At 39.1% G+C, this 27868-nt stretch overlaps 1 protein-coding gene across 2 annotated transcripts in view; it reads left to right on the forward strand.

Annotated features, from left to right (window-relative positions):
* The first annotated feature begins 4325 nt into the window (after window positions 1-4325).
* LOC140945617 (peroxisomal targeting signal 1 receptor-like) overlaps window positions 4326-27868 on the forward strand; it is a 47069-nt gene continuing 23526 nt past the window's right edge. Inside the window, exons 1-11 of one of the 2 annotated variants that reach the window (XM_073394638.1) lie at window positions 4326-4459; window positions 5574-5698; window positions 6383-6424; window positions 7037-7072; window positions 9119-9242; window positions 11527-11601; window positions 12609-12659; window positions 13629-13680; window positions 21488-21523; window positions 22828-22927; window positions 27528-27584. In XM_073394638.1, the coding sequence (XP_073250739.1) occupies window positions 5603-5698; window positions 6383-6424; window positions 7037-7072; window positions 9119-9242; window positions 11527-11601; window positions 12609-12659; window positions 13629-13680; window positions 21488-21523; window positions 22828-22927; window positions 27528-27584 (669 nt within the window). In that variant the 5' untranslated portion in view covers window positions 4326-4459; window positions 5574-5602. The remainder of the gene's footprint in view (window positions 4460-5573; window positions 5699-6382; window positions 6425-7036; window positions 7073-9118; window positions 9243-11526; window positions 11602-12608; window positions 12660-13628; window positions 13681-21487; window positions 21524-22827; window positions 22928-27527; window positions 27585-27868) is intronic. The other variant, XM_073394645.1, reaches the window with a different exon arrangement.

A 27868-nucleotide genomic window follows, 5' to 3' on the forward strand; every position in this document is an offset into this window, starting at 1 on the left:
CTCTTTAACGAATGCGACGAACTGCCGTGAAAGCATTGTGTTTCAAAAAGGCAGTTTTGTTCCCTGCTTGGATCCCACTTTCTAATAATTTGGAAATGTTCAGTGGGCACTTCGATGAGTTAATGTATAAATCAGTGTGTGTTTTCAACTAAAACCCGCCCGACTATAAAGAACCTGAGTTTTAAGAACCTGTTAGGCTAAAATTTGAAAGAAGTTCTTATTAATTCTCTAAAATCTATTTGCTCTTGGGCAAATACTGAAGATAAGTCAACATTGAGGAAATGTTGGGGAGACTTAGGTGCCAAGAGTGTAAAACTGTTAGAACTGAGTGTATTTAGACAAGTCAGCAATTCAGTTCTTCTTTTTAGTATAACATAACAACATAACATTACAACTTTATTTAAGTGTCGATGTCTTTAGCTTATAAAAGCTAATTGGGGACACTGAAAAAATAGGAAAAAAAATTATAAAAAGAGTTTATACTTGGTATCATAAGGTGAATTTATAATTCGCTAAAATCTAAAGTTTATAAAAGGTAAAAATTAAAAGATTACGGAGTTATCCCCACTAAAATATAAAGAAAAATGCTAATCTGGTACGCAAATTTCAAATGAAGAATCTGTTAAAGCTAACTCAGTGAGAAACTGCAGGATCTTACTTGTGGGTTTTATTGTATTTGTCATGGAATATTGGGGCAACTACGCATTGCTGGCCTTTAGACCCGTTTACTACGAGGAATAGTCCAGCATCTCGATGCGCTCAGTGAAATCAGTGTATTTTCACCAACTGCCATCAAGTACAGCTGTCAAATAGTGGTGTTTCGTGCACGTTATGTGAAGTATTCCATATTTCTCTAGGAGCAGGGATAACAAGCTGAAGGGGATGTCAGAAGTTTTGATTTTTTCACTTGTGTGAAAGTTTAATGCTCAGTACTCAAGGTCAGTTAACTCATCTCTGCAGTTAATTAATACGCTCCCTGCATTTGCGACAATAAAATAAAGAGGGCCGACGGTGCAGCTTAACTAAGGGATCAACTCTTAACTGCGGCTACTGCGCCTTCAGAAAAACATATTTTGCTAAAAACATTTTTATTTTACGATTCAAATCACATTGATCTTAACATCCTGAAATATACTTCATTTTAGGCAAACAGTAATCAAGTCTCTCTCTTGAATTTGCCCACCCTTAAAATTACCAGTCCATCCCATCATGTATGTCATTGGCCCAGATGATTTCGGATGATTGCGCTTTTAGAATTAAGACCAGATTTTCATTTTAAACGTTTCTATCATACGATTCCGATCTTTTTGGTCTTATTAATATTGAAATAAAGTTCCTTTCGTTATTTCTCGAATTTTCCCGCCCTAAAAATGACGTGACCCTGGATGAATTCTTGAATTCGCCATTTCATTAACCGTAATGAACCTTGTTTAAGGCCCAAAATTTTGCACAACCATTGTTTCCAATCTCCCCTGGGTATTACAGTTGTCCCAAGATAAATTTAAGAAAATGGTTATGCAACATTTTTAAGGGGTAAACAAGTCGCATTAAGGTCTATGAGAAAATGGCGCATTCAAGAATTCTTTACTTTGCGCCTTCATAAGATCAGTTTTTCTGTTTAAACGCTCCTATTATACGATTCCCAACAGTTTCATATTAATATCATAGAAATACACTTCATTTGGGGGGAACTGTAATAAACTTTCTTTCTCGAATTTGCCCGCGTTTAAAACGCCCGTGAATCGGCATCCTATAGGATGTCACACGCGCTGCACTCGCCATTCCAAAATTCTTTACTTTGCGCCTTCGGAAGACCAGATTTTTGCTTAAAACGCTTCTATTACACGATTCGGGACAGTTTGATGCAAATATCATAGAAATACACTTCATTTGGGGGAACTGTAATAAAATGTCTTTCTCGAATTTGCCCGCCTTAAAAACGCCCGTGAATCGGTATCCTATAGGATGTCGCACGCGCTGCACTCGCTATTCCAAAATTCTTTACTTTGCGCCTTCGGATGACCAGATTTTTGCTTAAAACGCTTCTATTACACGATTTGGAACAGTTTGATGCGAATATCATAGAAATACACTTCATTTGGGGGGAACTGTAATAAAATGTCTTTCTGGAATTTGCCCGTCTTAATAACGCCCGTGAATCGGCATCCTATAGGATGTCACACGCGCTACACTCGCCATTCCAAAATTCTTTACTTTGCACCTTCGGAAGACCAGATTTTTGCTTAAAACGCTTCTATTACACGATTCGGGACAGTTTGATGCGAATATCATAGAAATACACTTCATTTGGGGGGAACTGTAATAAAATGTCTTTCTCGAATTTGCCCGCCTTAAAAACGCCCGTGAATCGGCATCCTATAGGATGTCGCACGTGCTGCACTCGCTATTCCAAAATTCTTTACTTTGCACCTTCGGAAGACCAGATTTTTGCTTAAAACGCTTCTATTACACGATTTGGAACAGTTTGATGCGAATATCATAGAAATACACTTCATTTGGGGGGAACTGTAATAAAATGTCGTTCTGGAATTTGCCCGCCTTAAAAACGCCCGTGAATCGGCATTCTATAGCATGTCACACACGCTGCACTCGCTATTCAAGAATTCTTTACTTTCGCTGTACTTTGCGCCTTCGGAAGACCAGATTTTTGCTTAAAATGCTTCTGTTACACGATTCGGGACAGTTTGATGTGATTATTATCGAAATACACTTCATTTGGGGGGAACTGTAATAAAATGTCTTTCTGAAATTTGCCCGCCCTAAAAACGCCCGTGAATCGGCATCCTATAGGATGTCACACGCGCTGCACTCGCTATTCCAAAATTCTTTACTTTGCGCCTTCGGAAGACCAGATTTTTGCTTAAAACGCTTCTATTACACGATTCGGGACAGTTTGATGTGAATATCATCAAAATACACTTCATTTGGGGGAACTGTAATAAAATGTCTTTCTCGAATTTGCCCGCCTTAAAAACGCCCGTGAATCGGCATCCTATAGGATGTCACACGCGCTGCACTCGCCATTCCAAAATTCTTTACTTTGCGCCTTCGGATGACCAGACTTTTGCTTAAAACGCTTCTATTACACGATTTGGAACAGTTTGATGCGAATATCATCGAAATACACTTCATTTGGGGGGAACTGTAATAAAACTTCTCTCTCGAATTTGCCCGCCTTAAAAACGCCCGTGAATCGGCATCCTATAGGATGTCACACGCGCTGCACTCGCCATTCAAGAATTCTTTACTTTGCGCCTTCGGAAGACCAGATTTTTGCTTAAAACGTTTCTATTACACGATTCGGAACAGTTTGATGTTAAAATCATCGAAATACACTTTATTTGGGGGGAACTGTAATAAAATTTCTTTCTCGAATTTGCCCGCCTTAAAAACGCCCGTGAATCGGCATCCTATAGGATGTCACACACGCTACACTTGCCATTCAGAAATTCTTTACTTTGGGCCCTTGGAAGACCAGATTTTTGCTTTAAAAGTTTCTATTACACGATTCGGGACAGTTTGATGTGAATATCATCGAAATACACTTCAATTGGCGGGAACTGTAATAAAATGTCTTTCTCGAATTTGCCCGCCTTAAAAACGCCCGTGAATCGGCATCCTATAGGATGTCACACACGCTGCACTCGCCATTCCAAAATTCTTTACTTTGGGCTTTTGGAAGACCAGATTTTTGCTTAAAACGTGTCTATGACACGATTCGGAACAGTTTGATGTGAATATCATAGAAATACACTTCATTTGGGGGAACTGTAATAAAATGTCTTTCTCGAATTTGCCCGTCTCAAAAACGCCCGTCGTATCAGCATCCTATCAGACGTGAGCCAGACCGCACTCCCGAAACCCAGAATATTTTATTTTCCGCGTTGAGAACTACAATTGTTTACTAAAGACGTTTTATCTCAAATCACGGATGGATTTTAACCTAACACAATGAAGTAAAACTTCACTTTGAGCAACTTATCTTCGCCCTATTCGTTACTCGTCTTCGGGTTATGCGGAATTAGCTGGAATTGTTTGAAAATTTGCGGTTTATATATCAAATAGACGTTAATATTTTAGTCTTTCCATTTTCCACTGTATCAAAGAGGCGGAATTATTTTTATTTTATCTAAAATATCACGGTTACTTGCACAGATGGTTGTGTAGCCTGTGGACCGCCATATTGCCCGTACTATAGTACGTAATTCAGTGGGTGATGCCCGCGTAATTTGGTGCATTTTCAGCGGGTATCACCCATAGGGGTTGCGTGAATCGGGTGAGGATCGAGGGGATCGAGGAGGATACTAAGGATGACTCGTTTCTGACTGAAATGCTCTATTATCCTGATTTCTAGATGGATGTGGTTGGCCGTAAATGTTGAACTCCTCTACGCTAAGAGATTGTTTCACTTTGATTTGAGGATCCTTGGTTATTATTGGTAAGACTCTGAGAGGGGTTAATTGATCAGAATTTATGTTAAGGTGTTGTGGTTTCTCATGATCCTCTTGACAGATTCTGCTGAATCATCTACATCTATAAGCTTAGTCTTAGTTTCACAAAGGTTGCCTATAATCGTGAATTGGACACTGGCGAGTATAATCTGAAAAAGTTAACATCTTCTGTAATTTAAAACTTTGGACAATGACCATCACCAGGACAGGACAACATTTGGTGGGTACCCATTTGGTGCCTTTACATGCATGTATGTCATGTATGTCGCAGTTGCTGTCGTTTAGATTCTTCTGCCATTAAGCTTATACATTGCAAGGTTTTGCTTTGGCATTTGTACCCACTTTCATGTTCTAAATGGTGTTAATGGATTGCAATGGAATTGCGTGTTAACATGGCAATGCATGTCAGCAATGTGTAGTCTAGAGAGTATTCTACAGTACAGTGTAGGTGTATTTTCCTCTGGTGACGGCTGTAAATTGCTCACTTGGACAGTTTTTCATGGCCATTGTTTGAAGATGGAAAATGCGTTTGTGGGAATTAACTTAATCAAATGCATTCGAACTTAATCAATCAATAATTATTAATGGTCTCAAATAAAATCTTAAAGAAATAATGCAATATTACAGGTGGACCCAGTAGTTTACATTGTGGACCAGAAAAGGGGTGTGAGAGATCAATAAAATTATTGCCTTCAATTTCAAACCAGAGCATACACAATAGAACTCATTCAAATGTTCTATACTATCAATAGGAACAGACCAGATTTTTTTGAGTGGTATCCCATACCAAGCATGAGTAGCTTGAAATCCATACCATACCATGAACTGGTTATAAGGTTGTATTAGATATTTTTCTTACCATCAAAATACATTGCTCACCCGTAACATTTTGTAAGGCACCTAGTACAAGAAAATATTCAGCAAAACAGGCGCGTTTCCCCTATTTCTTTCCTTTTTTAATCAAATATATTATCTAATTTTACCATCACATCCAATCAATGATAAAAGAGGTAAAAGCCTTAACCCTCCCCCCCCCCCCTTAGTTGTTAGTTGATCTCATTACTTGTGTGTTGATTCAATTTTAATGTATTTCTTATGCAGTCTTCAGTTGTTTCTGTGGTTATTTTAAAATGGCAATGCGTGATTTGGTGGAGGGTGAATGTGGGAGCGCAAACCCTTTAATGAAACTTGTCACACACTTTACACAAGATCAGTCATTTCAACAGGTAAGCATTTTAATGCAGTTTCTCTTTACCAGTTTTCAAGTTGTATAGTCTGCAAAAACAGCCGTTTTCCCTCACTCCTCGCTGCTGGGGATGTTTTACGAGGAGGAATGTCTGCGACTCAGTGACAGATATTCCATACTGATGACGTAAAATCTGTCCAGAATCCGGTCAGAAGTGCTGATTCGTTGACGGAGTAGTTGCATTGTTTAGCTATTGTTTACGAATGACAGACAAAGACAAAAGACAAAAGGCCACAATGGTCAAATGTAAACACTATGAATCTCTAACAAACAGTCAATATTTGTGGAATATAGTCTTCTCCAGAAGAGGCATTTGAGTTTTTCATGAGCCCGTTCACGGATAAACACAACACTTTACCAAAATCGTCTGGGAGATACGTAAAATTGAACAAGTTTGCATTTGGAACCCTATGACTACTGGATTTATTATGTAAACATTGATTTACGTCATCAGTATGGAATTTCTGCCGCTGACACGTGGACGTTCCTCCATGCAAAACGTCCCCAGCAGCAAAGAGCGAGGAGAAATGGCTGTCTTCGCAGGCTATAAGTGGTAGTATAGGTACATGTACGTAAATACTATGATTCACCTTTAAATTTTTATTTTGTAGACATTGCTCTTCAACTTCTTAATCTTCTTTTTCTATCTGAAATACAAATTTAGGAGGCTCTGGTGCAAGACAGATTTGGACCCCACAGAGAATTGGTAATATGTTTAAGTACAAATATTATGATAAAATAGTAATAACAATAATAATATTGATAACAGTAACCTATTTTGTTATGTAGCTAGAAATTTCTTCCTAACAGTGTGTGCTCTCATCGGTTACTTTGAGGTCACATGACATCTAACAATGAAACTGTTTCTTCCAAAATCTCTGAGTGGGCAACATTGCAAAATCTATGACGTAAGAGGGTAACAGTGCACTGTTACCCGCTAATGTTGACCATTTATCTATGTTACAAGGAGGTTTAATGAATTTCCAGCTTCAAAAAATTTCCAGCTATATACAAATCACAGAAAGACTGGTCCTTCAGGAAACAGTTGATTTTGTTTCCCTCAAATCTCAATGTTTTCTGAGGCAAAGTTGAAGGAATTATTATCATTCGAGGGAAACAAAATGGGATGGACCAGTCATTTAGTGGTTAATAATGAATTATCATAATAGCAATACCCAGTAACAATCTGACAGTGAACAAAAAAAGGTGCTTACCGTTAAATTATTTCTCTTTTTATTGTACAAGTGCTTCCTTGCCCATTACTGAAGTTATTATTTTTTAAAACAAGGTTGTCAATTTTACGATGATTATTTTTCAGGGTGAAAGGGCTTTTGATGAGACACAGCAAGATGAGGTATTTTATTTCATTTTTAATAGTTATTTTTATTGAAGGCTTCCTGCATGTTATGTGCAAAAAGGGTGTAAATGAGGATTTTCTGCCGAAAACCTCATCATGGTGATGATGATGGTTTGGAATTTTTGCCTTTTCACCAAAAGGGAATCACTTGTCTTTTGTCACTCATAGGAAAAGAAATGAGAATTATTTTGTTGACTACATTTATTGTCCAGGGATACATGTAACCCCAGAATGGGGCTTTGCAAATGAAAAGTGCTTGTCACCATTTTTTCCAGATCCTTTTTGTTTCCATGCATTCTGAGGTTTACGAATTTGTCAGAATTTGTGTTGTGGGTGGATCTCAAGTCACCTTCATATAAATATATATATTGGGTTAGTGTCTGCAATTTTCTACCAACAAAACCGCACGAAACAAATTAAACCTCTTCTCGAAGTTCAAACATCTTAATCTGCCATAGCCTGTGAGCAAGCTATCCTATTTGGGCAAGCAAAGCAAGTCTCGCGAGAACGCGAGAAAAGGAGAGCTTGCAACAATCTCTCTTAAAATTTCATTTGTACTTCACTCAGACGAAGGGAAATACAATTGGCTGTAAAATGACGTTCTGGAAAACAAAGTTGATTGATAACAGGCCAAGCTGGCACCTCCTTCGTCGGCGTGTCGAGTTTAGTTGTCAGTTGATCAGATTGGTACCGACAACTTGTTTCAGTCCTCAAAGCGGACCAGGGGGCTCGTTTGATTTAGTTCTCGCGAAGAGAATACATGAATTGCGAGCCGAGGATAAGTCGGACCAAGTTTATAGTTCTTGTGGAAGGAAAATGAAAACCCTTTCTCAGTTGTATTCGTTTGTGTCAAGCGCCTTGTTAAGTTCTGAACACAACAAGAGTGAAAGTGAAGAGAGATTCAAACGCTACTCTCCAGTTCTGGAACGGACAAATATGTCTATTGTTTTTGTTGGTGATTGCGACAGGGAGTAGTCTTCTACCCTGTAGTATGGACGACTTTTCAAAAGTAAACGAAACAAGAATCAAAGTATTGAGTTCTCATCCAAGCAGGCACGTTGATATCTTCAGTGATTAAAAATATTGTTTTGGTGCTGTTGCAAAAGCGATTTATAAGGGACGGACCATTAGAAAAGTTACAGGGCAGAGGGGAATTTTCTAGCCGCAGGAATTTTTTTTGTTATCAAATTCCTTGTATGAGTTTTTTTAGGCCATAGCATGAATTTTTTTTAGGATTATTTGGCGTGCAAGAATTTTTTTCATTTAATTTTCCCTTGCACGAATATTTTTTTCTGTACTTCGCCCGCCCCCCTCCCCACCCATAAGTTTTCTAATGGTCCGTCCCTAAATAAATAATTCTACGTGCCCTCGGCTGTCTAAACTTGACAGGCGGTTGTCACTTTTCTAATCTGCAGCACGTATGCAGTGACAGTTTTCATGCTTTGCGGGGTCCAGGGGGTTTCCAGGGTGGAAATGAAAATTTATGAGAGATCGTTGCAAGCTCTCCTTTCCTCGGCCCCTCGCTCGTGCGTTATCGTGAGGCTCGCTTCGCTTGCCCAAATAGGAGAGCTTGCTCGCAGGCTAAATCTACCATCAGGAGCAAAAGCTAGTATAGTGCTAGCTATAGATTTGTTAAGAACATTTTGGGTAGGTTTGGTTCTGTTTGTCTGCTAGCCAATGCCTAAGTCCTCATTTTGGCCACCACTGTACTTGCACCTAGCAGGATTTGAGTATGCACCATTATTTGCTTCTGTAAAGAGCCATTGTTGATCTGCCAATCAGGTTGATAGGAAATTGTTAGAAATGCACTTTTGGTTAATTGCTGAGTTTTTTGGGCCCCAGGGTTTGCAGACGTTACAAGCTGGGGTTAAATTACATCTGCGATGCAGGGTACATTTTTTATCAAATAAAAAATGTGCCCTGTTCATAGACAATACTACTGCTAAGATACAAAAGGTAGCAATAAATACTGGCAGTAAACGTAAAAGAGATGTTTGAAAAAATATTAAACTGATATACACTTTTGTTTTTGTTATCCCTTAGTTGGTGTCAGAATTTCTCCATGATCCAAGGACACATGCCCCTCCCCAGTCATTTCGCATGGGTGATTTGTTACATGAAATGAAAGAAATTGAGCAGAGAAACTTTCATCATACTCCTGTTAGAGGTGGGTTAATTCTAGTCAATTCTTTGTATTGGGTTTGGAAGTTGTAAGTAGCAATTTATTATTTGGAGGAGACTTGTCTGAAAGTGTTCAACTGAAGGACTATACATGTAAGTCAGGATCAGCAATGCCCACAAATAGCACTGCGCACAGATTCTAAAAGTAGTCTACATCTGATAAGACCCCCCGCATGACTCCTACAAACTTTGCTTCTCACTCAGAGGCTTTGTATGCACGTTTACCGAGCGTTGAGTCAAAACATTGTTTTTTTCACATATTTTTACTGGGATATGGTAAACAACAAGCATTACAGCTGGTAAGAATGTGACAGGAACTCAAGGATCCTGGAAAGAAAGCAAAGTGTGCTGTGTTTTGTGGCAGTGATCAGGCAGCCGGGAAATGTTTTGAAAGAAGTAGATACATGACAGTCTTAAATTTATTCCATTTTCACAAATTCTCCGATTTAATTCTTCTAAAAACATAAAATGCTTCTGTAGAAATCTCAAGCGATTTCAAACATTGCCCTTGGTTTAAGGTAGACTCAATTGTCAACCTTGGGCATTTTGTGAATTCTCATTGTTTTCAACGCCTCACTGGCGTGACGCACTGAGTTAGTTTTCAGGATATCCAGAAAAATTACCGTCAAAACCTCCCTGAAACATTTGATGTTTGTTTGCAAATGCCAAGCAATTCTGAAACAGGCTTGGTCTTCTAGTGCACGAATTCCCTGAGCTTGAGCATATTCGAATCTCGAATCCCGGGGACGGCCCAGAATGGCCCGGCAGTCTAAAATGTTTTTCACGAAAATCTGAAGTTATCAAATATCTGGTACGACTATGACTCCTTCTACTTCGGCACAGAAATCAAAATTTCTAAACAATTATCAAATTTTCTTTAAAGAATTTGATGAGAATTCTCTGAAAACATTTACCGGCTGGGCTGCCCATAAGGTATCAACACGCGGCATTTAAAAGTTCTCTCATTTTCCACTCTGCTTCAATCCTTTGCACTTGAGCAATGTTTTGATTTATTCTACATTATATTTTCCTGGATGTTCTTTGAATTTCAAAACTGAAACGCTCCTAAAAACGCTAAAAAGGCGAGCAGAACTGATCGCAAACTTTGCGTTTCCATTCAGCGTTCTTGTGACCTCAAGCAGAAATGGCCAATGTTTGTCTGAGTCTCAGTGGGGGTCACGTTTTTATGACATCGTCTGTGCTTAATGCTATTGTAATCATAATCATGTAATTGTTTGAAATCTTTACATGAGTGTTTTTGAACTGGATCTTCCTGATACACAGGTATACCTTTCTTTTGTGATTTGCATTCAAGCTATGCTGCATTTTAATCTCACACATGGCAATGTTGTTATAGAGCAAAATGGTTTCTGAGGTGTATGACAGCAGCAGAAATTAATTGAGCCTACATGTACCTCTAAAATTTACGGTGCAGTTAACTTTGATAAACTTGAATGAGACTGTTGTGTGAGTATACTCCACCGTTCACACAGTCTTGAAAAGACCTTGGATTTTAGGGGAAGTCCTTGAAAACTCCTTATTTTTCTGTGCAAGTCCTTGAAAAGTCCTTGAATTTTCTTTAACTTTGAATTCAGTGGCCTGGAAAGTGTTTTGATGCTTTTTTTTGGTTGTCTAAGACAGAATATTAATCATAACTCAGAGAATTTAAAGGTCATTTAGTCCAGGGTGCAAAGAAAATCATTTTTACAGCTTGCCATTTGAGCAAGCTGAAGCTAACATTAATTTTACTAGCCCAAGCATCATTCCAACTAGCCCCAGAAACGTTTTGATGAGCACATTGATTTCACAGTTCTTCTGTAATTTGAATTCCTCAAAAAACTTCACTTGCCTGTCGGGCAAGTTAATAACAGAATTCTCTAGCCTGATAGCAAAATCCACTAGCCCCGGGCTATCGCACACTACTTTCTTTGCACCCTGTTTACACAAAGTGCTCAATGTTTTATGCAATAATTAACTATCAATTGAAGACAAGTGAAAGGCTGAAAAATGTAGAGGAGTTGATGAAGCAAACAGTTCAAGCCTTAAAGAATACTATTATTAGAATAGACTGGGAATGTGCATTTTTGTACAATCTGTGAAATTATATTCCTGATGGGTAGTCGTTGAAAATCTAATGTGGTCCTTGAAAAGTCCTTGAAAAATGGTTGCTATTTTTATTTGTATGAACCCTGTACTCATATAATATTTGGTTCATTAATATTCAGCTTATACTTAACAATTATGTCATTTTTTAAAACAATATAAATTAGCTCCTGGTATTGCTGATTTGGCATCAAGTGAATGGGCTGCAGAGTACATGTCAACAGAAGTCCAAAGAGCTGAAGGTATGACTGGTTATTTATCACATACATAATACATTGAAATACGGTCTAGTATTAAACTGTGTTACAGTTAGCTATCAGAAGTTAAGAGGCAGCAGTTGTAGGATTTAATTCATCATTCATTTAGGCAGCCTCGGCTGAGCTAGTCAGCTGGCTGCATAGTCTGCTTTGCTGTTCATGCGGGTTGAGAGTTTGCTGGTGGGTGCCGCCCCAATGTCCTGCATCAGGTTGTCTATGAATGTACATTGAGACACTGGGCGACTGCATTGTACAGCTGTAAGTGTCTGTAATTTGGCCTCCACCGGACAAGCTGGCTTGCTGGCAATTTCAGTCATGGTGGCAATGGCCAGCAAGACCATGCCTTTTGAATCCATTCCGGTCTGACAAGGTTGGAAGGTTGCAGTACAGTTTGGCGTTGGGGACTTGCTCCCGCCAATTGGTGGAGCATGCGGGTATATGTTCCACTGAGGGACTTTTTCTAGTGATAGTAAGGATTGTAGGAGTAGGGTTTAATGGAGTTGTGGAATTACCTGTAACCTCATTTTAGGTATCCCACTGAGGAACAGTTATTAATATTAGATATTTCCAGGAGTAGCAATAATAATAAAATTTAATAATAATACCATAAACTTTCACCAATAAACCCTCCCCCCAGTTGTAGGCCCATCTACAATGTACAGTGTACCTGTAAACAAAAAAAGCTTCAAAAAGCATGTAAATTTAAAAAGTTTGTTTTAACAGCACTGTTATGTCACTTTTTTGAAACGCTTTTTTGAGTCTAGTTATAAGCCTCCCACCCCCACCCCTGGATATAAGCTCCTCCATTTATAAACCCTCCTAAAACCACTCATAAAGTTGTAAATGCACAGGGCTTATAAGCAGAAGTTTACAGTGTTCTTTTCTGCTATTCCGTGATGAAGGGATTAAAAGAGTAAATTGTAATCAAAAGTGGCCAAGTCTACTGTTAGATGATGGACTGATACCAAGCATGTTGGTTGCATTTATTGCAGAGTGGTCAAAAGAATATGAACATGAAGCAAGGCTACCAGTGCCAGTAGCAGGTATGTTACTTGTTTACTCTTAAAACCATTTCCATCTTCATGTTATCAGGTACTTTCTAACCCTAACCATGTCTGATACTACTTATGAATAATTATTGATCAAGCGTAAACTCAAGATGGCTGGATATAGGCCAAGTTCTTTTCGAAGGAGGCTAATATCAAACCGTTGTGACCAAGCTTGGTGTAGCCAAGACAATTATTTCTTGCAGGGGTGAAGCAGGAAAAATGCAGCCATCTTGCCCCAGAATCCAAAACACTCTTTTTTGACAAGAATTCTCTTGTAATATGTTCTTTTCCTGGTTTTTGTTCTTGCTCAGACACCCACAAAATTACGGTTGGGTATTTCATTGAAGAAGAACAGACTGAAGTTAATGTGACTTTCAATAGCTCAGTTTATTTTAAAACTGTGTGCTTCACTTCATCCATTTAAATTTGACAAATCCTCAATGATTTGCCATAAATGTAGTAACGCATTGACTTAAAACAAGTATTTAGCAGTACATTAAGCTTGCAAACTCCACCATCAGTTCAATCAATGATGAAATTTGATCGCCAGACCGCGATCTTCTATCGTATGAATTTTAACGACTGCTTTAAATGCAAGGACTTTTTTGATAATGATAAAAATTAATGCGTAATGTTTTTATTCAATCTTTTTCTGTGATTGTTAAGTCTTGAGTTTGAAACGTTTTTTGTTCTTGCAAAGCCTAATGGCTACACCACTTTTCACAGGTGATGTTTTAAAAAATGGGCATGTATTTTCTGTAACGTGTTCTTACAAAGAAGGTGCTTGAAATTGTCTCAATAAACCTTCTTATTTTTTTGTACTAGTAGTAGCCTTTAGTTGGTTTAACTTAAGATTATTATTTTTTACACACTGTAGCACAGTTGTTCATGGAACAAAAAGTTTCTCTCTAGGTGCATTTAACTTCAGATTTCAGTTTGACTCACTGTGCTCATCATTTACAGGTGTTCATAATGTTCCTACAAAGTGGGCTGATGAGTATTTAGAACATGTAAGGTAAGTATAAATTATTAAAAAGGTCTGCCACTTCTTTGGTGGTAATTTAGTCCGTAAAGGTATTGTTAATATTGCATACAAAAATAAGGCTTTGTAATGTTCTAACTGGGCCTGCTCAAGTACCTTTTGATGGCTGTTTGTTGTTTTTGTAGAAACTGTTGTCGCTTGCTGGTTGGGTATAATGTGTCGGGGTCCATCACTGTGAGTGATGCTCAGTGTCTTTTCAGTCTTTGTAATTTTGTTATTTGGTGGTCTCACTTATCCATAACACCAATAGTTTTATACATGTACATAAAACTTGTCTTTTGACAAACATAAACTGCAATGATGATTGTGTTTCATCCATTGTAGGAGTATGCTGGTCATGTTTGTCTTGAATTTAGTTATATGGCATATATCTTTTGGATAACTGGTATATATGTTACAGGTCAAATTTGATTTCAGGTTATTTTTGATTTAACCGAGGTTGATTCTCAATTTCCTTTGTTTCCTAGCCCTAATTCATAAACAATTAGGTCCAGGAGACAAAGGAAATTGAGAATCAACGTAGAGCTGAAAGTTCAGGATCAGAGGAGGTGTCTCGCCCCAAAGCATTCAACTTTTATTAGAGAATCGCCCTAGGCATACTTTCTGAAGTTCCAATTACTCTTCATTTGGAAGAGGGTTTAGTCTTGACACTGGGTCAGCGAGAAGCTCTTCTGTGCCAGGTTTGTACTTGATAGTGAAGTCATATGGATCCTTGTATTCTGAGTAACATTCTCTGGAGTCTTGGAGGAGCAGTTGTAAGATTCTTCAAGTGAATCATCTCAAGAGTTTTGTGATCTGACTCTACCATGAACCTCTTGCCAAACAAGTAGGAGTAATATTTCTCACAAGGAAAAAAAAACAGCAAGCACCTCACGCTCAATATTTGCATATTGTTTCTCAGTGTCAGTGAGTGCTCAAGGTGTGAAAGCAACAACTTTGCCTTCTTTCACTAATGCACTCGTCTTAGGGAGGCATCAACCTGGAGGATTGTTTCCTTCTAAGGATCAAAATATGTAAGTGAGACTTGACGGCAGATTGACTGGTTGATTTTCTCAAAAGCGGTACTGTGGGGAGGAAACCAGTGGAAGTCAGTGCCCTTCTTAAGCAAGTTCCTCAGAGGCTCAGACAAAGCAGACAGATTTGGAATAAAAGGAGCCATGTATTTTGCTATACCAAGGAGGGACTGGAGTTCTTGGGCATCCTGTTGGTCCTGGATGGCTCAGATAGCTTCCACCTTTTCTGGGTCAGGGTGTGCTCCTTCAGCATCGAATAACATTCTAAAGAATGTTATCATTCTTTCTTTAATAACACGCCATCGTCCACTGATTTGATTTTTGGGAGTAAGCCACGCTTGAAACCCAGTCAGTGGGCTCAGTCACAGGTTTAATAACACCAAGATTGACCATTTCATCAAGATCCTTTTTAACATCATCCTTAACGTGTATTGGGCACTTCCGTGGTGCATGAACTACAGGCAGCACATCAGGGTCAATGGCAATGTGGTTTTCCCCTTCAAATTTGTCAATGCCATCAAAACGGTCAGGGTACAAAGCTTTATTTATTTATTTATTTTATTTTATTTGCCACACAAGGCCTACGCTTGGAGGTCACCTTTATCCTTAACTGCTGGGAGAGGCACTTTGCTAGAACATGCGCCTACTGCACAGAGTAACTCCACCAAGTTAAGTTGGCAACAAGTGGGTAGGCCACAAATGGCGGGGCCAGCGACACCGGCAACATAAAAACCTGCATCAGTTGCTTTGTCACCATAAGAGCTCTTGGTAGAACATACTCCATGCTGAGACATTTGGGTGCCATTGTATGCTGTCAGTTTGGTCTGACTCAGTGCTGTCTCCGTGGGAAGGCCATTTTCATCCACATGGTGTGAAAACATGTTCCGATAAATTCGCAAAGGCAGAATATTTCCTTGGGCGCCAGTATCTACTTTCACTTTGAGCACAGGGTTAGGATGATTAACATTAGGATGATTAACATTAGGCAATTACTCGGAGCTTTGCAAAAGCTTCATCTTTTACTGGAGTAACATTGGAACTGTCAATCTGAATTGTCTCAAAACACAACTCGTCAGAGTCTGAATTTGTCCCTTCAACTGTGTGTGCCTTGTCCTGACTTGTCTTGGCCTGTAGTATCCAACCCCAAGGCTGCTTCCGAAGTGAAGGCTTGGCTTTCCGGTCCTGTGCTTGTTTATTTCTGCACACTTGTTCCCAGTGGTTCCACTGGTTAAACTTTCTGCACCTTCTACCTTGAGCTGGGTACTTTTTTTCATGGCTGACACCATATTTTCCACATCTGAGGTTGAATTCTGTCTGATAGCATGTATGTTAGTGTCATGAGAACGGGCGGATGCTGATGCACCTCGTTGCTGAAGGGGTTTCATGTCAATGACCGCATCTTCCCTTGTCCTAGCAATGTCCATTGCTTTGTCAAGCTTTAACTTATCATCCTTTCCTAAGAGGACTTCTTGTATCTTTCGTTCACGAGTACCATTAATTAGTTGCTCAATTAAACGCTCCTCCAGTTCGGCTTCACTGAATCGACATTTCTGGGTCTGTATTTTGCACCTGGCCGTGAACGAATCTACGCTTTCGTCATCTGCCTGTCTGTGAAACCTTGCAGTTGGTACCTTGCAATTCAAAAATTTGACTTAGATTCCAGGGACGTTGCAAACTTGTCAAAAATCGCGTCAGGTTTTGCTTTCTCATCAGCGGTCAAGTCAAAAGAGTTAAAGATTTTTCGGCCCTCTTCGCCAATCCAGAGTAGAATATAGGTTGCCTTGACTTTGTCCTCTTTCGCGTTCATAGGCCCATCAAAGAATAGCTGACAATATTGTTTGAAACTTTTAAACGCCGTGGGTAAGTCAGAGTCATACCATTCCATCTGAGGCGGCTTAATTTACGAAAGCACGCCCTTGTTTGTGAGAAAAATGTGTCGGGTGGTAGAATTACGAAGATACTCGGCTGCACGCTACGAATGATTGACTTTGTAATCCTGGTTCATCGGGTCCACCTCAATGTTTTAGAAGTCAAAACTTCATTGGGCGTGTTGAATTATCCCACTTCTGACACCATGTTAAAATATCATGAACAAACTATGATTTCTGGGACGAGATAAACGGATAGATGAACACAACTTTAATACACCCGAGTAACAAGATGGCGGGCCCCAAAGACAAGAAACTCGGGCCAGTCCCTAGCATATAGCATACTATAGCACCCGGCAAGTGTAATTTCTTGGAAAATTTCCACCCGGGATCCTGGGATCCCAGCTAACCGGGCTGGCTCAGTTGTCATATAGTCGCAAAGTTGATTTTTGTTGCGTTTACTAAGGTGCCATGATCTCTGCAAAGCGAGCCGGCCCGGCTCATGTGTAATCAGGCCCTTAGTTCTATAGCAAGATTTTACGCCTTCCCCCTTGACTTCACCGATTTTTTAAAGCCTCCGAGCACACACACAAAATTTTAGCCCCACCCCCTCAACATCTTCATACCCCCTTCTCTATATTAAATAAAATTTCCCTTATCCATGTTCTCTTCATACAAAAATTTTCAAAAATAAAGGGAAAACAATCCTAAGCAGAAAGCCTAACAACCTTTGAAATAAATACTATTGATAAGACTTTTTACAACCACCACTTCATTTCAACACACTGTAACTACACTATCCCTTCATAACCAAATTAGCACTTCCACAACTACCCCACTGCCACACCTAAAATCACTTTTACCTCCCCCCAAACTTATTTTTTGTTACTTCGTATTTAACTCTACTCTCCTTTTCGTCTTTTATTATGGCTAAGGATGTTTAGAAGTATAACATTTAAATGTGTTTATGATTCAAACACTGAGTACAGTGATGCATGAGTTTAAGGGTTCATATTATAGTGTGCCCCCAGTGTGTCTTCGGCTTCAAGACATTTATGACCTAATTCGGCTATCACTAACGGTACAATATACGTATTTCATAACCCATGAGTTATGCTTCATCTGCTTGAAGGTGAATTACACAAGAAATCATATATTTTCCAAAGGTCTACTAATGAAACTTTAATAATTGATATCATCTAGATTTTGACTTTAACTCGGCATTATGCGGCGTAATTGTGTTTTTAAAGTTTTAAAGAGAGCTGTACCGAGTAAAACAATTCCGTTAACATGCTTTGTTTTCTTGCGTATTAAGTTAAACAGACCTTTTTCGTTGCGGCAAATTAAACAGTCTTAAAAGTAGTTAAAACGTATTTAATTTACCCAGTGGCTTAATGAAGATGCTAACTTTTGTTGAAACAATAGTATTAGCGCAAAAACTTGGAAGAAGCCAGTTGACAAAATAATAACATGAGATGAGTAGAAATCAGTATTTCAGCTGTTTGATTATTTTGTTGGAAGTATATGACGTTAGGGTATCAATCTTACCATTGAACGATGCATAATTTAATTGCAGATGTTCGAAGAGGAGAAATTTGAGAAAATTGATCCCGTAAACCATTTGCATTCTTTCACGGACGAACTGTAAAAGGGGCAAAGTCCAATATATTCGCGTATAAATTGTGTGTTATTAGTAGTAAAGACTCATAACCTGCAAGCCGTTTTTTTTCTTCGTATTTAGTACACTAAGAGGGGGTTCATGGTCCCAGGCTTTCCTAGCGGTGACCGTGGAAACTGGGAATAAGAATCTTTGCGTGAGCGAACCCAAGCATGTTTTGGGAAGAAAGTTTTGGAAAGATTAATGCGATTTAGAGCTTTTCCGGAACGGGTTGGTCCACGAATTTTATCTCTTGAAAGCGTTGATTACTTTGGAATAAGTGAACACTTCAGTGGTCGATGATGAGGCTAACTGGTCGGGTGTTGTAAACTATCACGGTATGCAAATGAGTCTTGTGATGAGCATGCGGTGTATTTTCGGCGGTGGTTGAAATAACGAGCCACATTCATCACGTTTTTGATATCTGGCAATGATGTAATTTCTCTCGAATCGAGGCCCTTGAATAGCCTGCGACCGCAGACGTATGTCCGGTCGCCGCTATCACGCGTACTAAATCAATTCAGAAACAAATCGTCGAATAGCATATAAAAAATAAATATCCTGAAGAATACTAGGCTACTTTTAAGAAGTAATAGCCTTTAAATCTTAAAGAATAAGTCGTTAGAGTTGTAGACTGTTTCATTAAGAAGAATCGCACGTGAACACCTCGTGGATTATGATGATGCAGCCATCTACCCAGCCACAATGATAAAAATCGTGATATTTCATTTTTATTCGTTATTCGATGAGCCACATTTTCTTAGGAAACTCCCAAGAAACCTTTGAGTCTTTGTTCGAAGCAACGTTTGGTGAGTTGATATTCATTGTACTTTAACAGCCTGTTGAGTCTGCACCAGATGTGTGAAGGAAAGACAAGGAAATGTGAATCTATAGCATGAGGATCGACTCAGCCTTGCGCAGCGTTTCACGTTTTCATTCATCTATGGCAATATCCAATTTCGCACAAAAAATCTATATTTAGGATGACAAGAACGCTCTTAGAAGCGTTAAGTCTCGTTTGCTTGGAGATTAGATAAGAAATAAGACGCTCTAAAAGTGTTGACTCGACCTTGCTTGGAGATAAGATAAGAAATGAGGAGGCAGTTAATTCTTAAGGAGCCTGTGTCCAGGGGTGGAAGCCATAAGGAACATGTGGGGAAGGCGAAAAAAAAATGCAAGCTAGCCAGGTTACACAATAACCATTGACTGCCTTTGATACATTTAATAGTATAATATTCGCACTGCATACTTATTGTCCCGGCACGGGGAACTAAGTTATGGGAGGAAACCGCTATTCTCACTGCATACATAATTAGCCCGTGTCGCGGGAAATAAGTAACTCCCTTAAATTCCATCGTGTTAGGCCTACGTGCTAGTGGCATGATGCATTGCGGCCCTTTGTTAGAATTGCTTGGTTTTTGCTCGCCTCTTGGCCAGTTCAACGGAGTTCAGAAGAAGTGTCAGTCAGGGCTCCACATTAAAGGCTGCCCGCTTATGCGGGTAAACCTCAATAAAAACTATGAGATTGCGTAAACGTGAATTTTTTTTATGAGGTTAAATTTTAGCAATGAATAGAAACACCACACCGTGGACACCCTTCTTCTTCTTCTTCTTCTTTTGTGGCGTTTCCTTGTGTTCTATTGTCAGCCGTCGACAGCAATAGAGTACTAAGCTACGAAGTGCTTACACTAAAAAATGCAATAAACATAAATCTTAAGTGAAAATGTCCAATGATGTCTAGGTAATTATACTGTAATATCAAGGAATCTTGCACAATCAAAGGCAATATGAGGCAAAGAGGCTAGGCCTTGCGAATATATGACACCAAGGAAACATCAACAAAGAAGTCAGTATGAAAAATAACAACAGTTCTCAAACAAACCCAAAAATAAATAGACTATTCCAATTTGTAGATTAGTAGCTTCCATTGGAAATTAAGTCCTGCAAGCAGAATGCGTGACAGTCAAGTACAAAGCTACCTGTAAGGCATCCGTGACTCTTACGTGACGAATAGTTGAAGATTGAGTCATTGATATCTCATTTATTTAATGCGACCTCACATCTTATCAACCCTGTCAAGAGACCTTTGTCACGCGGCGGCCATTTTGTCTCAGGAGGTTTTAAAAGCTTTGTTTATGCACTGCTAGCCTCGTAGAGGGAGAGAGAACGAAGCTAGCTGTGCATAAGCAAAGCTTTTTAAATCTCCTGAGACAAAATGGCCGCCGCGGGACAAAGGTCCATTAAATACATACAACGAAGTGAATCTGCCATAAACTATCGATTCCCCAATTTAGATAATATTAAAAATTAAGCAATAGTCTAGCGTGGTGTATTACAATTGGTCTTCTCTCTCATACAATATATAGCTCAATTCTGAAATAGGACGACTCCTATAAAATTTACAACTGCTTGCTCCCAGCCCAGACGTCTCCGTTATTAGTCTCTAGATTCATATTAACGAGATTAATATTCGCTTAAATTCACTTGCTTTCAACTTTCCGCCTTTGCAACAACGTAGCTTCCTACACAAAACATTTCCTTGCTTTAAGTTTTTCATGCCCTTTTTTATCGACGGTCGAGTAATCATAAGGGTATTTGCTTTTTAAATCGCTTTCGGCGAGACGTGATCAACATGACCCGTCATTTCAATCATCGCCGAAAATAAACCGCATGCTCATCACGAGACTCATTTGCATACAATGAAAGTTTACATAGCCTCACGATCGAAGTTTTGCTCATTTGACATTCTTCTGTTTTTCGACCCCTGCAGTATTCACTCGTTCCAAAGTAATCAGCTCTTTCAAGGAATAGAATTCGTGGACCGACCCTTTCCGGAAAAGCTCTACATCTTTCGCATTAATCTTCCCTTAGCTTTACCATGCGTGGCTTTCGTCACGTCGAGATACTTATCCCCAGTTTCCACGGTCTCCGCTAGGAACGCCTGGGACCATGACCATTTGGCGCACACACACGAAAAAAAAAAGTTGCATTTTTAGAGTCTCGCTCTGCTAGAGCAGGCTCGACTGAAAAGAGTCTATTCTTGGTATGGTTACACTGAAGCATTCAAAATTGCTCTTGCACGTTAAACGTGCCCATGTTAATTATTTGTTGATGTGACAAAAAGGCTTTTAAACTTAACATTAAATTATAAAATGCTTTTTACGAAAACTAATATTAATATAGCAAAACATATATCTTGAATCTTATTGCAAGTATGTCTGAAATGTTCCTTTTTTAAACAGTGATGTGGGGCAGGAGTCTTTGGATGATTCTGCATGGTGAGTATGGAGTTAGTAGTGAATATTCCCCAAGAGATGTTACAGTCAAATCAAGTCAAGCATACCCCTTAAGACTATATCAGTGATAAGTGATCAGGGATTTTAAGTAAATGGCTATGGTGAAAAAGCCCAAAAATGATGTAGTGCGTATGCTTGGAAATGCTCTTTTTCTATAGCGTCAAAACCTACAACATGAGGACCTATCTTGTGTCGTAGTCGCTACAACGTGAATTTAAAATTCGATTTTTCTCCTATTTTTTACAACTTGATCAATTTGCACTTTCTCAAGAAAGTATTTGATGCTTCTAATTTTCCAGTAATTATGTCTTCCTCGCGTTTTACTAACAGCGAAAGCAAATGAGCCAGAAACCTCGCCGTCACTGTTTGAGTGCCGCTTGCTTGAAGTTGAAATTTAGGGGTCTTCTGTGACCGCTGTATTAGAATTCGCCGTAGCGATTTGCTTGACGTCCCTATTATTTGAAAATAATACATCACATTTATTAATTTTCTGCTTTCCTCCAAAACTGGCTGAAACAAATCTTGTGGCGAGAACAGCACAGCATGAAGGAAACTCCTCGTATCACTAAATTATGTGAAGGATAGCAAACTACCGGGGTATGTGCATACCAACTGAAATCAGACCACTACCACAAAGATGCTCTTAGTTTTTGACTCCTTTAAAGCAAATTTAAATGCGTTTAATTTATGATTGATGCACAGATGCCGAACAAAGAAACAGCATAGTAGCTTTACCATTTTGGCAGTGAAGAGCTAAAACAATGGTTTCACACATAATAGTCCATTTTACAGTTACAAGTGGAGTTGACCTTGTTTTGATACAACCCTTCCTGTTTTATTATGTGAGTCCTGTTGTTCTTTTGCCAACTAGTATTTTTGAGCATAAAAGGAAGAGTCAAAACAAGGTCAACCCCAGTCTCTCATTCACTCAAAAACTCAAAACTGTAAAATGGTCTATTCAAAGATGAAATAGGCAAAATGTATTAATTGCTGTATGAAGAATATCCCCTAGAATAAGCATCTCTTCTTATCCTGAAATTGTAAGGGAACAGGTAAATGTTTTGAAGACGGAATTCAAGAGCATTCATTCTTAATTTTTGTACAATATGAAGAGTTATGCAGATTAAAGAGAATGTCTTGCCTCAACAGAGAACACCGTTCTTGATTTCTATATTTTTTCACATAATACTCAGCCACATCCAATAATTTATGTTAAGAATAATTGTATTAAATATGGAGTAAGCCAAGACTTTATGAATGAGTTATACTCAATATTAATTTTATAGGGTGAATGAATATAAGTCTGAAAGTGAAAGTGCGGAACTTTCTAAGACTGCCGGAGAGCTACTTGAAAATGCAGATGATCCAAAGTTTGCAAAATCCAAGGTTATTTTTGTGTTGTGTTTTTCTTTTTAGAAATGCTGGTAGAATAGAGTAGAAATGTTACCCGTAGAATTATTAAGTTATCATTATTACCGAAGATTCTTGGACACTACACAGTTAGCCTGCGTAGCTGGCGGGTTTTTCTTTTGTGTTATTTTTTTGTGGTTCGCAAAGAAAGAGATGCAGCCTTGCGAATAATGAACGGAGGTCTAAACAGAAAACGGTAGGGGAGGGGGCGTGCTTCTCCCCGCTCCCCCTGTTTCGACCTCGGTTCAGCTTTCTATGGAGGTGTTTTATTGTACTATGTGACTAAGGCGGATAAAGGTTGGGCGATGAAACGAGCACTCCGCTCTTCAAGTGATGTGTGATGAGGAGTAGGACTGGCATGATCGCTCTTTCCGCGCTTCCGGTGCGTTTGAAGGCCGGAGAAATTTTCGTTTCAAAACAATATTGACAAGCAGTTTCATATGTTTTTGTCAGTATGCGTATAGGTCAAACTTGCTAGTCGTATAATGCCAAAATTTGAAGTCAACTTGAAAGTTTTGAAAGTCTCCTTCTGACCTAATCGTCTTTCGCCATTTCCATTGGAAAAGCTCAAGATTACTCAACCGTAATAGAGTACTAAAGTGATGACGTCATAAAAATGAAATTTCTGAAATTATGGGATTTGTCAGGATATTCTGAAAGAACAATGTCCAAAAGGCCTACTTGCCAAAAATGAGCATTTCGAGGCAAATTGTCTCTGAGATAGTAGCCCAGTTATACTCAGAAAACTCCATACAAACCCTTCTAATTTTTTTTGGGTCGACCCAAAAAAAATTTAGAAGGGTTTGTATGGAGTTTTCTAAGCATAACTGGGCTACTATCTCAGAGACAATTTGCCCCGAAATGCTCATTTTTGGCAAGTAGGCCTTTTGGACATTGTTCTTTCAGAATATCCTGACAAATCCCATAATTTCAGAAATTTCATTTTTATGACGTCACACTTTAGTACTCTATTGTGAAAGGGGGATAGATTTTACATAACATAACAAAACATTAGCTGGATATATTTGGATGTAGTGACTGGAAGGTTTCTTCTCCGTTTTTCTCGCTAAAACACAAAGTAAACAGTAGATAAGTAGGTTAAGTATGATCTTCCGAGTGAACGTAGTCCTGAATAGGACTGTTGTTACTGGGCTGCCTGTGGCACATCCCAGTTATAAAATGGGCTCGGTTTTTTTTTTGGCACAAATCGCACTCTGGCGTGTTCAGCGGGTGCGCAAGATATAAGAGTATGCGTAGAATAGGTCAGCGGACTTCAGCAGAGTACGTTCTAGGGAGCTTGAAGCGACTCGAAGCTTTTAGCAGTCTATCTTCGGTGGAAGCATAATAATGCCAAAAATACGAATGTAAACGCTGTCGATGGGAAGCCCACCGTAAAAACATGGCGAGAGTACATTTTGGAAGTGGGATAGTTCATGAACTACACGAGAGACCCATTTTTAAGCGAACTCTTCCGAGTGAATCTTTTACCGAGAAAACTTGTGTATTTATGTGATTGTTGACGTCTACCTCTTTGGTTACGGTATATTAACGACGCATTCACCGCTGTACATTGAGACGAAATCGACGATGTTCACGAACACCTTAACAAACAGAACGCGGACTTACAGTTTACCATGGATAATAGAAAGACTGGGTGGGAAACTGGCTGACGTGATCCGTTCCAACGTCGTGGAAAAATGTGATGTCACATTATGGAGAGCCATTCAACCTTTTACATCCGATGTGTTGCGCGTCTTATTTTTCCTCGTGTATTTCACTATCTCTGTCTTCAACTTTACAGATTGCCCATGTTTTGATTTAAAAGGATGAAGAGGACTTGCTCTTGGAGAAGACAGTTAGAGGGTACAAAACCGGTAGAGGCAAAAGACAGAGTAAATGATTATGAAACTTGTGACAGCGAAAAATGACTCCAAAATTACGGCACCTACTCTGTAATTATGCGTATGCCACAATTCCATCCTTAAAAGATCTGTCAATCGTAGGTATGAATAGAAATAAGAAAGAACCTTCATATTAAAGGTGTCCCAAAACAGTCGCTAAGTCTACTAAATATGGCTCTCGTAAACTCAATTTTTGGGACGCAATTTTCTCAAAGACAAGGACAAATAACCCAAAACAACAATAACAAGCGCTTACTTCGAAGGTTCAAGTGTGGCTTTGAAGGATCGCCATCGCCGTAAGACAACAAACAAAAGGAAAAACATACACCAAAAGTTAAAATAGCACTAAAAACTTCGAAAAAGAACAACATGCAGGCAAATAAACCCTACATTTCGACTGGTTTGCGCCACACTTTCGCCATCGTTTCGTCACAGATTTCCACTATGATGGAACCATCCAACGTCATCTTGAAGCACAAAAAAACCAATCGGCGATAAGAAATCAGCCCACGTGACATAAGTTTTCTGTCCAGTCTTTCTGTTATCCATGAGTTTACCAAGATCGAGGAAAATGGTAAAATACCTTTTCTAGACCGCTTGATCGCACGTGACAACAACACACTACGAAGGACAATTTACAGAAAACCGACAAATACAGTGTACCTACTGATTACTAGACCAGTCATCGTACAACCCAACCTCTCTCAAGGCTACAACTATACGGACTTTGACGAGACGAGCGCAACTAGTTTCCGACTCGCCTGACAGCTTGCGAGACTGACTACCTAAACAACGTTAAGGGACTTTGTTAGACGGAACACTCACAGTAGCACTGATTCCAACACTCAGACCAACGTCAACTCTGGCCCTGTTACGACAGCGAGTCGACTATACCGTACATCAGAGGCGCCTATCGCACGTATACTACAACCTTACGATATACGTGTTGCACACAAACCGATAACCACTTTACGACGACTACTTACTTATGTCAAGGACAAAGACAAAACGGAGAACATACAAGGAGCAGTATACAAGATCAAATGCTGCGACTGCCAGGCTACTTACACTGGTGAAACCGGGAGAAACCTTAGCACGCGACTGAGAGAACACAAACGAGCAACGAGAAATGGTGACGTCAACAATCACATTGCTGAGCACCATTTATAGGCGAAACATCAAATCGACTGGGACCTTGTGACACGTATTACGTATTCTACAGACTACTATGAACGACTCACTTTAGAAAGTTGGTTTACTAACTTAGAACAAACGCCACTGACTCGTAGTCAACAGTTACGGGCACCGTAAAAACGACTTATTGACGTAGTCAAGCAAAACTAGCAATCAGAGACCGACTGGACAACTGACAATTTTACTAACAATAAACGACTGTTTAACTGTGACAATAGACGGATTAAAATGCACCAATGACATTACGAATCTTCATAGCCAATTAACTGACAGACGACTAATAACATCGCAACTAAATTGACCAATCGGGTCAATAACTAGAGTGTAGTAACATCAACTGATGTGATACAACTCACTTTGACTCTGAAGATGACTGCCACACAAGTTGTCGAAATGTCAATCACTGTCAACAACAATAGTGCTCTTCAGGACCACGTTCACCCGGACGATCACACTACACCTACTTATGAAATGACTCCTGGGTTCAAACCTTTCACAAAGTAAACAGTAGAAACTGACGGGCAACTAATTTTGAAGTTCCGAAGAAACAGAAAGACGTATGAAATGTTTTGTCAAAATTAAAAAGAAGCGTGATGGTCATTGAAATTAGCACAATACACCTTGTACTAGTTGCCCGCGCGCATTATAAAATACACGTCATCTAGTTTTGAAGCGCCTTCTGCTGTCTTTTAGTTTTGGCCATGGATGAGGTTTTACTTCGTGTTTTAGACAGTATTTAGTTGTTTTTGTTTTGGAAGAACGTCGACATTACTGTGGCTGCGACCGCAGTTGGGAACTTAAACCAGTAATTTCCAATTAACGAATTAAAGTTAACTCGTTTAAAAAAACCATATAAATCAGTGGTAGAGTCATGAAGAAACAGAGAAACCACTTGAAATTCAGTGACAACAGTGTCTAATCGACAAACCACATCGCAAGCCCTGGCCGAATCAGAGTCCCAGTCCACTGCATTACACTTATTTGCTCGGACGCATTCGTTTCATCGCCTAACCTTTATCCGCCCTGATATGACTGTTAAGCTACAAAGGGCCGATTAACGTGATTTTACTTGAACCGTGAAACAGATACTAACAAATAGTGCCAAAAAGCAAGAGGTTAACAAAAGAATACAATGGAATTAGTGCTAATAGTGCGTAGTATCTACTACCTGTTTCACGAGTGAAGTAAAATCACTCTACCATAACTGGGTGGAGAGTGTCATGTAAGGGTATTTTCAAGACAGATCCATTTATTCTAACTGAGAATAAACAATGTCAACTGTGGGCCCTGCAGTCTTATCTATTGTTGTGCAAGATATGGTTATATGGTGATTGAAGAATGTAAAATGTGATCATCATTTAAAGAAATAGGAAATTAACTGCTTATCCCAATAATGAGTTTTTCAACGTTTCTTTTCCAGAGATTGTGTTAATTAGTTTGTGAGACATAAAACAGAGAAGAATTTCTTTTGTTCTTTCCAGTTTATGAAGTTTGTAAAGAAACTTAGAGATGGTGAATACACAATTGAAAATAACCAGGCATGTTTCAGACATTTCTGTCATCAGTCATGTTTTTTTTCTACTTGTCTAGCAAAATGACTTCTTCCTATAAAAAGGAGCTGTTGTTGTGTTGAGAAGTTTAGATAAGTCATGTAGTTTTTGCTTTTAAAATGCAATTTATTACTAGTAATAACCAAAGGTTACGGAGTGTAGACGACATCGATCGAAGTTGAAAACGCTTTTGCTCCGACCATTGCTGTGCTTTGCGTAAGTTACACGTGACAGATAGTAAAAACATTCGCGATCAGATTACAAGTGATAAG

Source organism: Porites lutea, chromosome 1 (assembly GCF_958299795.1).
Source record: "Porites lutea chromosome 1, jaPorLute2.1, whole genome shotgun sequence".
Classification (NCBI taxonomy): Eukaryota; Metazoa; Cnidaria; class Anthozoa; order Scleractinia; family Poritidae; genus Porites; species Porites lutea.